General features: G+C 41.7%; 1 protein-coding gene across 1 annotated transcript in view; it reads left to right on the forward strand.

Moving 5' to 3' along the window:
- Positions 1-8,876: 8,876 nt before the first annotated feature.
- The window catches only part of LOC124774888 (ATP-binding cassette sub-family C member 4-like), a 365,241-nt gene continuing 361,195 nt past the window's right edge, over positions 8,877-12,922 (forward strand). Inside the window, exon 1 of the mRNA XM_047249542.1 lies at positions 8,877-8,970. Coding sequence (XP_047105498.1) covers positions 8,897-8,970 — 74 coding nt within the window. The 5' untranslated portion in view covers positions 8,877-8,896. The remainder of the gene's footprint in view (positions 8,971-12,922) is intronic.

The following is a 12,922-nucleotide window of genomic DNA, read 5'->3' on the forward strand; positions in this document are numbered from 1 at the left end:
GTTCAGATTCTGTCAAATGCTTGTTCAGGCCCAAATATACAACATGAAAGGAATTTTATCTAGAAATTTCTACCTGTCCATCCTGAGACTGCAGGTAAGATCTTGGGTTCCTCTGTTTGGGTGAGAGCCTTATTGTCCTTCTTCCAAACAGTCGTCCACCTTCTTCCTCAATTTAGTTTCTAAGATGCCTCAGAAGATCTCGCCACTCGGTCACAGCAGTGAAATTCATTTATAGTTGCTACACTGCCGGATGTCTATTCAAGTAAAAGGTGGGTTATGGTTTAACAGCCTGTCAGGAATGAGCAGATGACAGACAATGTACAAATTGCGCAAGACGAGTTGGAGCTTGTTCTTCAGCGATTTGGAGGATTTGCGCCGACCACACGTTCTTGGAGTACATTCACAAGTCACGAGATCAAAGAACTGATAGGCGAGGAGTCAATGAGTCTCTGCCGGAGCTGTACCACACTTTGCTATTTATATGATTCCTGCAGCGTCTTCAAGACGTATTTATTGCATTAGACTATTTCCATGGGTATTTTTTTTTAATCTAAGCTCTGGATATTGAACACCTTGCGACAGTTTAAGGAAATTACCAGAACAGATCGCTATTAACATGTGATTTACAGGAATTTGTACTCGTAGGTAGAACTGCAATTTCAGCTATTTTTGCCACCAGGATAACGGTTTGACTGAGGGTAGAGGACGTGCAGGTTAGACACGTGTTTAGCTGCTTATCGCGTCTTTACTGCAGCTCAAGGAAGAGGTACCAAGTTCAATCTCGCTAATCTCTCTTTACCCCGCAGCAGTACCTGGGTACTAATAGTGACGCGTTAAGACTGTTGTGAAGCACACACGTGGTTGGATGTTTACTTGGGACAGTGTCAACGACTTAACCTCTGAAAAATTCCGCTCACTTCATATCTGCACTGAAACTCTCGAATTACAGTTGACAATAATACGACGGTACATTTGATTTGCTGCTTTCAGTATCAGAGTGGAGAACATTACCGGGCACCTCTTCTAGGGAGTTATTCTGAAAGACTATTATGGAATCATTAACTAACTTTAAGTAACATACCTGGTATACATACGCCGGACGACCAAGTAGGTTTGGCGCTGTACTGTTCTCTTCCTGCCGTCAAACATGGAGGGGGTTCTGTTACGGCAAGGGGCACAGTTTCAACGTCACTGGTCGGACACTAGCTGCAGTCCAGCTAGGGAATACGCGGGCCACCATTAACACCGTAACGCAAACGGTTGCATTATGAGTAGTGTCGTGACAAGGATGCATGGGCCGCTGATTAAACGGCGTCGCACAGTGTTCAGCAATGAATCGCGGTTCTGCACTAACTGGACGACCGTCACTGACGGTGACGCCCTGGCGAAAGCTCTCGTTCTTCCATTGTTTCGGAGAGGGTGGCGGTGTGACTCGTGGCGCCGTGGTGTGGGCAGCCGCCACGGGCGACCCCAGGTCACGGCTGGTGGCGCCTGGTGGGAACTCTGACGGCACAGCGGCAGGTCCCAGGGGTCCTGCTGCCCCGCGGGTGACCAGGGTGCCATCTTGCAAAAGCACAATGTTCGTCCGTACATGGCACGTGTCTCTCTGAACCTCCTGAGTGGCCAGCAAGGCCCTCAGATCTGCCCCGTGTGTGGGGCCAGCTCGCAAGCCAACTGCGCCCCATTGCCAGTGTCCAGGACTACACTACTGGCCATTAAAATTGCTGCACCAAGAAGAAATGCTGATGATAAACGGGTATTCATTGGACAAATATATTATACTAGAACTGACACGTGATTACATTTTCACGCAATTTGGGTGCATAGATTCTGAGAAATCAGTACCCAGAACAACCTCCTCTGGCCGTTATAACGGCCTCGATACACCTGGACATTGACTCAAACAGAGCTTGGATGGCGTGTACAGGTAAGTTGCCCATGCAGCTTTAACACGATACCACAGTTCATCAAGAGTAGTGACTGACGTATTGTGATGAGCCAGTTGATCGGCCACCATTGACCAGACGTTTTCAATTGGTGAGAGATCTGGAGAATGTGCTGGCCAGGGCAGCAGTCGAACATTTTCTGTCTCCAGAAAGGCCCGTACAGGACCTGCAACATGGGGTCGTGCATTATCCTGTTGAAATGTAGGGTTTCGAAGGGACCGAATGAAGGGTAGAGCCAAGGGTCGTAACACATCTCAAATGTAACGTCCACTGTTCAAAGTGCCGTCAATGCGAACAAGAGGTGACCGAGACGTGTAACCAATGGCACCCCATACCATCATGCCGGGTCATACGCCAGTATGGCGATGACGAATACACGCTTCCAATGTGTGTTCACCGCGATGTCGCCAAACATGCATGTGACCATCATGATGCTGTACACAGAACCCGGATTCATCCAAAAACATGACGTTTTGCCATTCGTGCACGCAGGTTCGTCGTTGAGTACACCATCGCAGGCACTCCTGTCTGTGATGCAGCGCGAACGGTAACCGCAGCCATGGTCTCCGAGCTGATAGTCCATGCTGCTGCAAACGTCGTCGAACTGTTCGTGCAGATGGTTGTTGTCTTGCAAACGTCCCCATCTGCTGACTCAGGAATCGAGACATGGCTGCATGATCCGTTACAGCCATGCGGATAAGATGCCTGTCATCTCGACTGCTATGATACGAGGCCGTTGGGATCCAGCACGGCGTTCCGTATTACCCTCCTGAACCCACCGATTCCATATTCTGCTAACAGTCATTGGATCTCGACCAACGTGAACAGCAATGTCGCGATATGATAAACCGCAATCGCGATAGGCTACAATCCGACGTTTATCAAAGCCGGAAACGTGATGGTTCCCATTTCTCCTCCTTACACGAGGCATCACAACAACGTTTCACCAGGCAACGCCGGTCAACTACTGTTTGTGTTTGAGAAATCGGTTGGAAACTTTCCTCATGTCAGCACGTTGTATGTGTCGCCACCAGCGCCAACCTTGTGTGAATGCTCTGAAAAGCTAATCATTTGCACATCCCAGCATCTTCTTCCTGTCGGTTAAATTTCGCATCTGTAGCACGTCATCTTCGTGTTGTAGCAATTCTAATGGCCAGTAGTGTAGATGTGACTTTCACCTGCTGGAGCCGGCAGCTGGAGCCGAGCGGTTCTAGGCGCTTCAGTCCGGATCCGCGCTGCTACTACGGTCGCAGGTTCGAATCCTGCCTTGGGCATGGATGTGTGTGATGTCTTTAGGTTAGTTAGCTTTAATTAGTTCTAAGTTCTAGGGGACTGATGACATCAGATGTTAAGTCCCGTAGTGCTCAGAGCCATTTGACCCATTTTTCACCTGCTGGCTGCTGGTGGCAGTCCCATGAGAGTGGATGGTCGCGCACCAGCGTTGGTCAGTTCCCGGGGGCCGCCGTTGCTTCTCAACTCCTTGCAGCATGTGCGGAGTTGCTGGTGTCAACGTCGGGTGTCGGGTGGTGGGATGTGTCTTTTATTAGCGATCTTTCGTTCAAACTACATTCCAGCGATTTCCCCTACCACTTAAAAAAACAACCCATACATATGAAGGATATCGACTTAATTAATTTGCATAAATTTTTTATATCAATGTGCTGTTAGCAGTATAGTAGTTAAGGGGAGGGTGTGGGTAAGTGGGTGATATTGACAGGGCAGCTGGTTAAGTGCAGAACACTAGTTTAATTTGCATAATTAATTTGTGTAATTTTTATGTAAAATGCAGGTCAATAGTTTAAGAGGGTGGGGGCAGGTGACCAAGAAGAGTTCACCAGACATGGCGTTCAAAAGCGTGTGAAATTCGAAAAGTGTGCCAGAGAATGCTGGTAGGACACAACTAATAAGTTAATTTGGTATCAAATGCAGTACAATAGTTTAATGGGATGGAAGTGACATGTAAACCCACGTAACAGAACAATAGGTTAAGTGCTGACAAAAGCCCGAACATTACGTTAAGATACCCACAGCACAGTGCCGAACATCAGATTATGCAACATGTTTGCCCCATGTAATTACTTCTTACAAGACCTACATCTTTCCAAACAGCTGAGAATGATGAGCAAGAGATTTCCAACCCCTGCAAACTGATTTTTTTAAAATAAATAAACTCTTGAATTTCCTGTTAAAAGATCCTTCCTCTCCACCACAGAGCCACCAGTTTCATATATTCCGTACACTGCCTTGAATCCCATAAATTGTTTAAATTAAACAGTATTCCACACATTGTCTTAATTGTTTAAACACTATTCCATAGACTGCAATCGATTTCCTGACAAATTCTATAACTAAATAAATAAACTATATTTTATACACTTTCATAAATAATTAATCAATATTACATACCTTGTCTAAATTGTTTAAACAATATTCCATATACTGCAACTGAACTCGCTGCAAATGACTGACCAACTGACACTTTTTGCTGCCAACCTCCAGGAAGGGGAAGAGGGGTTTTACCAGAGAGGAAGGGGTTAATTAATTGATCAATTTAATTAAGTAGTCAATCTAATTGATAAGAGTGAGAGAGGCTATTCCAATAACTCAGACCTGAAAGTGTGCCTGTAGCAGCGAGGGCGAGAGAATGGGTTGGTGGTTTTATGAGAGGGGTGGGGAGGAGGGACAGAGAACAATATTTTAAGGACCTGTCAATCAAAAGGAAGGACCCTTTTAGTAGAACAATAGGTTAATGACCTGTCAATCAAAAGGAAAAATCCTCTTAGCAGAACAATAGGTTAATGACATGTCAATCAAAGGAAACAGTAGGTAAAAGGCTTTAAATTAAAGGAGAACAATAGATTTGCCCCTGAGTGTATACCTGCTCCTGATGTAGGTACATTAACAAAACGCTCTTGTAGATAGGTTGTCCCACTACTAATGTCAACGAAAGATACGTTCGTTTATGTCACACATTTTGGTACTTGAGAACTTACTTATCAAAACCTATAGTCCCGTTGACGGAATCTTGAAATTTGGCAGGAATCAAGGTTTTACAGTACAAGTACAGGGAAAAAATACAAAAATTATTCATTTGTTATTATATAACACGAAAAAATAATTTTTATCATTTTTTACCCATGCATCTGTTTGCCTGTCCTTCTATTAAGACCCTTTTCCTCTGGAACAGATTGGCTAATGGCTAATTTGTTATAGGCATTTTTGTTATATATATATATATAACAAAAATATATATATATATAACAAAATTATTTTATATATATATATATATATATAACAAAAATTCCTTCCAAACATTCATATAACAAATTAGCCATTTTCGGCTTATATATATATATATATATATATATATATATATATATATATATATATATATATAACAAATTAGCCATTTTCGGCTTATATATATATCTGTTTGTCTGTTCATCTGTTAAGAGTTAAGACACTTTTTCCCTGGAAGAGGCTGGTGTATGAGGTTGAAATTTGTGTCACATACTAAGGTACTTGGCGATGAAAAAAATTTAAGCTTCTAAGTCAATACGATGAAAAGATTCGGCCATTTGTGTCACATATTTTGAGACTCGTGAACTCATTCATTAAAACCCATAGCATACTTCTCATGGATCCAGAATCACGAAATTTGGCAAGAAGCTGTATTTCATACTACAATTAACGGAAAAATCAGGAAGTTGTTAATTTGTATCTGTGTCACACGAAAAAAAAAACATTTTTTATCCATCTCCCTGTTCGTTCGTCCTTTAATCCCTCTTTTTCTCTGGAACTGTTTGGTGAATCAACTTACAATTTATGGCACATAAAAATTTGAGCTTGTAAGTCCATGCTATGAGATGATTCGGCAGTTTATGTCACATACCTTGAAATCCGCAAACCTACTCATCAAAAACTACAGGATACTTCCCTTTGACGTAGAATCATGAAATTCGGTAAGATGCATGATCTCACGGTACAAGTAAAGTAAAAGATCTGAAACTTGTTAAATTGTAATTATATCACATAAAAAAAGTCTTTTGCGATTTGGACATACATTACACTCATCATCCGTCGAAAGCGTAATAGAGGAACATTGCTGTAAGCAAACGGAAAATGAAAGTAGTAGTCATGTTTTATCAGGTAAATAAAAAATATTTTATTAAATCTCCTCTCTCTAAATATGTAAACTGAAGTCCTCTGTTCGCTTCTTTTTATACGGTCGGCCTAGTCTGAGGCGCTACTGTATTGATTTTGAAGCATTCTTGGAATTCTCGGGACCAACATCTTGCCAGTATCGACATCGATAACAGATAAAAATCGTTGTAATTCTCCATTGCCAGGATGTATGAACTAAGTTTGTACGTAGCCCTCAGTTCGCGTGTCCCTCTCGCACTTGGCCAACGTTTTGTGGGTGTCCACCCCCGGGGAGATTTACGTAAGCGTGCGATGCTGGACGGAGGCTAGCGTGACGTCACAATACCTAGTACACGGCGAGGGTCGGGTGGTGGCGTGAATAACGATACGTGACATGCGAGAGCATGTGAAAGTTATGAGGAAATTACCAGTTCAGGGACGAAATTCTGGGAGTGTATGATAGGAGTGACTATTGACATGAAAAACTAACCAAAAAGTTTTTTCAGCGATGTGATGAAGTTCGTGAAACAACGTGGTGCAATCGATGTTAATCTTGTATGTCGACAGCTGGTGCTATCAAAAAAAGGGTAAATAATAAGTTACGATGTAAAATAGAGTCATTGTGGGTCTCTGCTTTCATTCAATCGTTTTCGTACGAATCAGCGTTAAGGAACATTGACGCACTCAGCCAGAGCACAATATTATCTTATAGATAACGAAGAGAATATTACACGCACGTGTAAGCGCAAGATTGCTTCAGACATAACTGTTACATCGGAACACTCAAGATAAACACTATGGAATTCACTGCTCAGGATTAAATATTGCATGTCACACATTTTTATCACTAACGTTTCACTGCAGTCAGATTACATCATATGAACAGATATAAATTCCGTTTCGCAAATAAACAGTAATATTGACATTTAACAGACATAAAAAAATTTAAATAGTTGACATTTTCTGTCAGATCAAAACTGTGTTCTCTACTGGGACTCGATGCTGAGAGCTTGCCTGAAGTAGTGGCCACAGTCAAGCTGCGGCGACGGCTTGTGCGCCCTGCTCGGATAGCTAAAGCGAAGCATTACGCTGTGTGATGTACTTATTAATTTCAGGTATTTCCAGTAGTGCCACCTTTCTGCTTTTCTTGAGCGTACGTAAAACGTCACAGTCTACACCGAATGTGCGGCTGTCAATCAAAAGATGTCCCACGATGGTTAGATCTGTCTTTACTACTCTCCAATTTCTCACACGTACAAATAATATAGTCGCCACAGCTCTACCTTATTGACCAACATATACTATTCCACAGTGCTTCAATTGATTGTATTCACACCAGTGTGTGCTAAAGATTTCTTTCTGTGTTTAGTTCTGAATAGTAATTTAGCTACGTTTTAATGTAAAACGCAGAACTGTAGTTGCGAGACTGAATTTTCTGATAGGGTATCTGAAAATTTGCGAACATATGGGCAAGTTTTGTAGCAACTTGTTGGTTCCTGTTGGCCAGCGTAGAGAAGCCGGTAATTTTGCCCATTTCCTTTTCAGTGAGATGTGTAGCTACAGCCGTTTCTGAAATCGGTGAGTTTTATTGTGGCTCGGTTGGAAAGACAGCTTGGGTCATGGGACTGATACGGGACGCTGCGACTTTTTTGAGTGCTGGGAGCTTGCGGGAATTACATTCTCACCAGCTGTTGTGTTTCCGTAAAAGCTAAACGAGTGTTTCTTTGTGTTGATGTGTACATTAAGGTCCAAGAAATTTATAGATGAACTTCTGAGCTCTATTCTGAACTGAATTTTATTATCTTGGGAGTTTAAATGTTCTTGGAATATATTTAGCTACCTAGTTGTACCATTCCATAAACTCAGAACATCACCATCGTTACACTTTCGTCATCTACATCTACATCTACATGATTACTCTGCAATTCACATTTAAGTGCTTGGCAGAGGGTTCATCGAACCACAATCGTACTATCTCCCTACCATTCCACTCCCGAACAGCGCGCGGGAAAAACGAACACCTAAACCTTTCTGTTCGAGCTCTGATTTCTCTTATTTTATTTTGATGATCATTCCTACCTATGTAGGTTGGGCTCAACAAAATATTTCCGCATTCGGAAGAGAAAGTTGGTGATTGAAATTTCGTAAGTAGATCTCGCCGCGACGAAAAACGTCTTTGCTTTAATGACTTCCATTCCAACTCGCATATCATATCTGCCACACTCTCTCCCCTATTACGTGATAATACAAAACGAGCTGCCCTTTTTTGCACCCTTTCGATGTCCTCCGTCAATCCCACCTGGTAAGGATCCCACACCGCGCAGCAATATTCTAACAGAGGATGATCGAGTGTAGTGTAAGCTGTCTCTTTAGTGGACTTGTTGCATCTTCTAAGTGATCCCTGAGTGATGCAACGTTGTGCCACACTGCACTGGGTGTAATAAAACACCGATATTGCACTAGAGAGCAGGCCCGTCCAGCTCGTTATACCGAGGACGAGAACAATTAATACCATCAGTAGGCCACGTGCTATTTGGCAGGACGTAGGCAAATACTGACGCCAGTTTCGGTTTGCATAACACGGCGACCTCCGCAGGAAGCGCCCGACACACCGTCGCCCACGTGTCGATCGCCGACCGCCGGCAAGGTCGCGTTTACGATTCGGCGGCAGATAAAAACTCTTCGCAGCACGCGAACCGTGACGCGTACTTGCGAGAGATCCTCGTGGTGGGGGGACGCTGTCCTTAGGCGACGTTGCCCAGCTTCGTGTCTCAGTCCTCCGGTGACCGTGGTCAGGCACCGACGCCATGGACGCCTCCAAGCGCAAATCCAACCCGAACCCGCGCGCCACGGCCAATCCGCTCTCCGCACTCACCTTCTGGTAAGTCCAGGCACTGCACACCGTCATGCGCCCAGCGCCGACCAATTACCACTGACCCTGCGAGCATCAGTGAATGTCGACAAGCACGAAGCCGCAAACAAAAGCCGTTGTGGTCACTGAGCAATCTACATATCCCATTGTACCTGCACACATATTCGTTCAACCAAACGTAACACATATAAGATGGTTACATGCAACTCAGAACAACGTAAAACATGTTACTTTTGTCTTTGTCAGAGAGCTTACAACTCTCTCTCTCCACCTTTGTCTCTCAACACATTTAGGAAAAATAGACATTCTGCCAATGACAGAAATTACCACGTGCTACACACGTGTTCTGCAGACACAACCGCTTTCGGCCTTACTTTGGATATCTTTGTAATCTATCAGTTTCAGCTAGCAAATAGAAATGTAAGATTGTACAGCAAATACAATAGAAACGCTTTTTTCTCATCGGCCTAACGACATATTCAACACATATATCGTGAAACAGAATAACTGTTTCTTATACAGACACTCCACTTTCTGTATCTTTGGCTACCATTGCAAAACTGCATTGCTTAACAACTTCAGGGAGTGAAAATTCGTTGTATGCCTTGTCTTACAAATTACATACAGTCATTTTTATTCATTCAGTATGCTGGAATAATTATTCTAAAAAGATCGACAATAATTTGAAATTACTGCTTATGTTGGCATGTTTTCTTCACGAATGTCTACAAGCACAGTGGGACATTAACATGAACGTAACGTCATGTAAGTGTACTTGATTTTGTTACTGTTTTAATAAATCACAGGAAACCTTCTTCCGTTCACAGTACTTAATTTTAAAATCTAACTTATGACGAAAGGGTCGATTGATTAAAGCAACATTAAACCAATGAGTGGTCTCTCTTCATTCTTACAAGAAGTCATTTTTTCGCCTTATATTCACAGATTTTTGGCAAACACCTTTTCTCCAGCGTATACTACTACATCTCACAGTTCTTTTTGGAACTTGCATTTATGCTTCAGACTCAGGCTGGGAATATCACTATAACTTTTCTTGATACAAATGTGAACAGCCGAGTGACGTGAATGTAAGTGCTTGTCCTCTCGACAAACATCAAGCTGCACTACAATCTAAAATTTACTTATATTTTTACAGCTAAATAACTTCTGAAATTGTAACTACATTACACCACTTGTCTATGGAAAAAATATAGCAGTTATAATATTTATTAAGTGCTCTAATTTTGTCCATTTAATCACAGATAGGTATTACGTAGTAGTCAATGTCAGTCATCAAACTGATTCCAGCATCTTACGGAGTGCCTGAAAAGTACAAAGTCCTCTTACAACACACCTCTATCCCATAAACATTGCCAGTTCTCGTTAAAATTTCTTCTGCCGATTCTTCAACAAGTTAAGAAAGAGCGGAAGTAGGCGAAGTTACAACTGCCTATCAACAGACTGAGACAAAAATATAAACTTTTTGAATGTAAGGGTCGATCAATGTGTTCTTCCCACAGTAAATGATTCTCTCTTCGAATGCCTAGGATGATTATTCCAGGAGATCGAATGCTTTTTCTGAAGTTCAGTGTCATTTTGAAATGTTTATTGGTCGTGAAAAGACAAGTGTAGAAACAACCTGTGGTTTGAATTTCAAGATACAGCTTCGTTGCCACTTGCATGCTGAAAACATTTTCGTTCGTGTTACTTACCCAAAAACAAAAATTAATATGATGAAATAAAATATTATTTCATTCATTTACATGACGTTAACTCTATTCTTCACTGTGTTACAGCCTGGTATGTCCAGATTCTTACCTGCTAACACAACACATCGTCATTTTGATAAATATCATCAACCTTTTGACAACTGTCAAATGCCAAGACAGAAAAGAAACTTTTGGAAGGTGTTCTAGAGTTCCAGGCAAGATGCATAATGCTATGACAAAAAGTGTTTGACGTGTTTCTGTTTCATTGCCTAACACGAAATTACATTGCATGAAATCAGTGAACGTCAGAAATCGCCGTATTTCGAAACACCGTAGTAACATATAGCAAGCCGATGTAAATATTCATTGCACGTGATAACTCCGGCGTTCTCAGAATAAAAATATTAGGCGCGTTATACTACAAAAACAAATCACCCACGAAAAAAAAGCTGCTACCATGTAGACAAAATTTTCTTATAATACTACAATTACATAACTTTGCAATCACCTTCGAACAAACATTTACTACTACGTCGGCCAAATTTGCATATAATACTGTAATTACATAATTTTAACTATGTACATAAATTACAACTGAGACCTACGGTAAAACATATAGCCATATGCGATTCGTTTGTAATATTAAACTTTTAGCACATAGGAGTAATTCAACTGTTCGCAGCCAGTGCCTCTGTCGAAAGTATTTTTGCCTTGTGAAATGCCTTGGAACGCAAACAAATCTGATCAGGTGCCATATCAGGTTTTATTAAGCATTCTTACTGAGACTGTGTTTCAGTAATCTTAGTTGAGAGATATTCTGGTTGATGCTTTTTGCAATTATTAACCTTAATCTTCAGAAAACCTAATTATTCATCACGAAAGTTCACGAACAAGCCACTGTCGTAGCTCTAATGGTCTCGCGATATCGCAGTGATAAGGCAGTTTTTTACATCACTTTCATTAGTACAAAACTGCTTTAAGGTAGCAGTACTTAAGCCACTAGCAGAATGACAGCTGTGACCCTTTCCGTCGAAAGTCAATGCAATAATTGCTGGTAACGTCACAGCCGTTTCGCCTATTTACTCACCTGCTGATTACGACTACAACTAAGAAACATATTCATAAACAAGGACGCAGGACGTACGGCAGCGAAGAGGTTCAGTTTACCCACTGAACAATGTAATCGTGAGAAATGGAAAAATACGAACAACCTTGGACACGATCAACCTTCATTCAAATCGGACGCATTCACGAAACCATTTAAGACACAAAATTAGTGGATTATATGCTTCACTACGGTGGACCTGAAAAACATTGAATAGTCGTGTAGATCAGAATGACTGCACGCGCACACGAGAAAACGAGTGAATTCTGTTAGCCTATAACGCCAGTGAAAGAGTGCCAGGACAGAAATAGAATAGACGGGCTGGCATTGGCTACCACACTCGAGGCAGTCATCTAATACTGATCTGTGCCTTGTTGTGGCTCTTCAGTCTCCCCCAGTGTATCTGATGACAAAATACCGTATTTCAGACTATAAGACGCTGCGGACTACAGGATACACCTTAATTTTTAAGCAGCTCTTTTAAAAAATAGCATTTTTACCATTTTTATTATTAGAATGCAGAGGCAGACTAAAAAAATTCTTAATTCATAAAACGGAACTGACCTTTAAAATCCCTGAAAACCGTAATCTAAACTTTCTCCTTCTTTTCCTTCTTCTTCTTCTTCCTCTTTGTCGTCATCGTTGTCCTCTACATATGTAAGATGGTCTCCACTGCCATCGAGAGCGTTACTTGTGCAGCACTTCTTGAAAGATCGAACAATAATGTCTTCTCTCACTCCAGACCACGACTGTTACACCCACTGTGTATTCATGTTGGGTTTCATGCATTATCCATTTGCTCCATTCATCTTTGATATACACTTCAAATGGTTTATTTATCAAGACATTGCAGATTGCTGCTGTGAAGTAGGTCCTCCCGGAATAACTGCAAGCTTGTGTCAGTTTATTTTTCTAAGAATTTTTCAAATAACTCCTAAACTGATCCAGCACAAGAAGAGAGCCCTTCTTCAATAAAGCACCTCTCCTTCTCTCCTACAGTCTGTTAATCCGTAATTTCATACCAGCCTCGTCCACCCAACCCCTTTCATGTACGTGGACAGCACCAACACATGGCGTTATTTCAGAAGGTTTGGCACCGTTTTGCTCTTGAAAATGATCATTGGATTAAGTTTAGTACTGTCAGCAC

This window comes from Schistocerca piceifrons, chromosome 2, assembly GCF_021461385.2.
Source record: "Schistocerca piceifrons isolate TAMUIC-IGC-003096 chromosome 2, iqSchPice1.1, whole genome shotgun sequence".
Lineage (NCBI taxonomy): Eukaryota > Metazoa > Arthropoda > Insecta > Orthoptera > Acrididae > Schistocerca > Schistocerca piceifrons.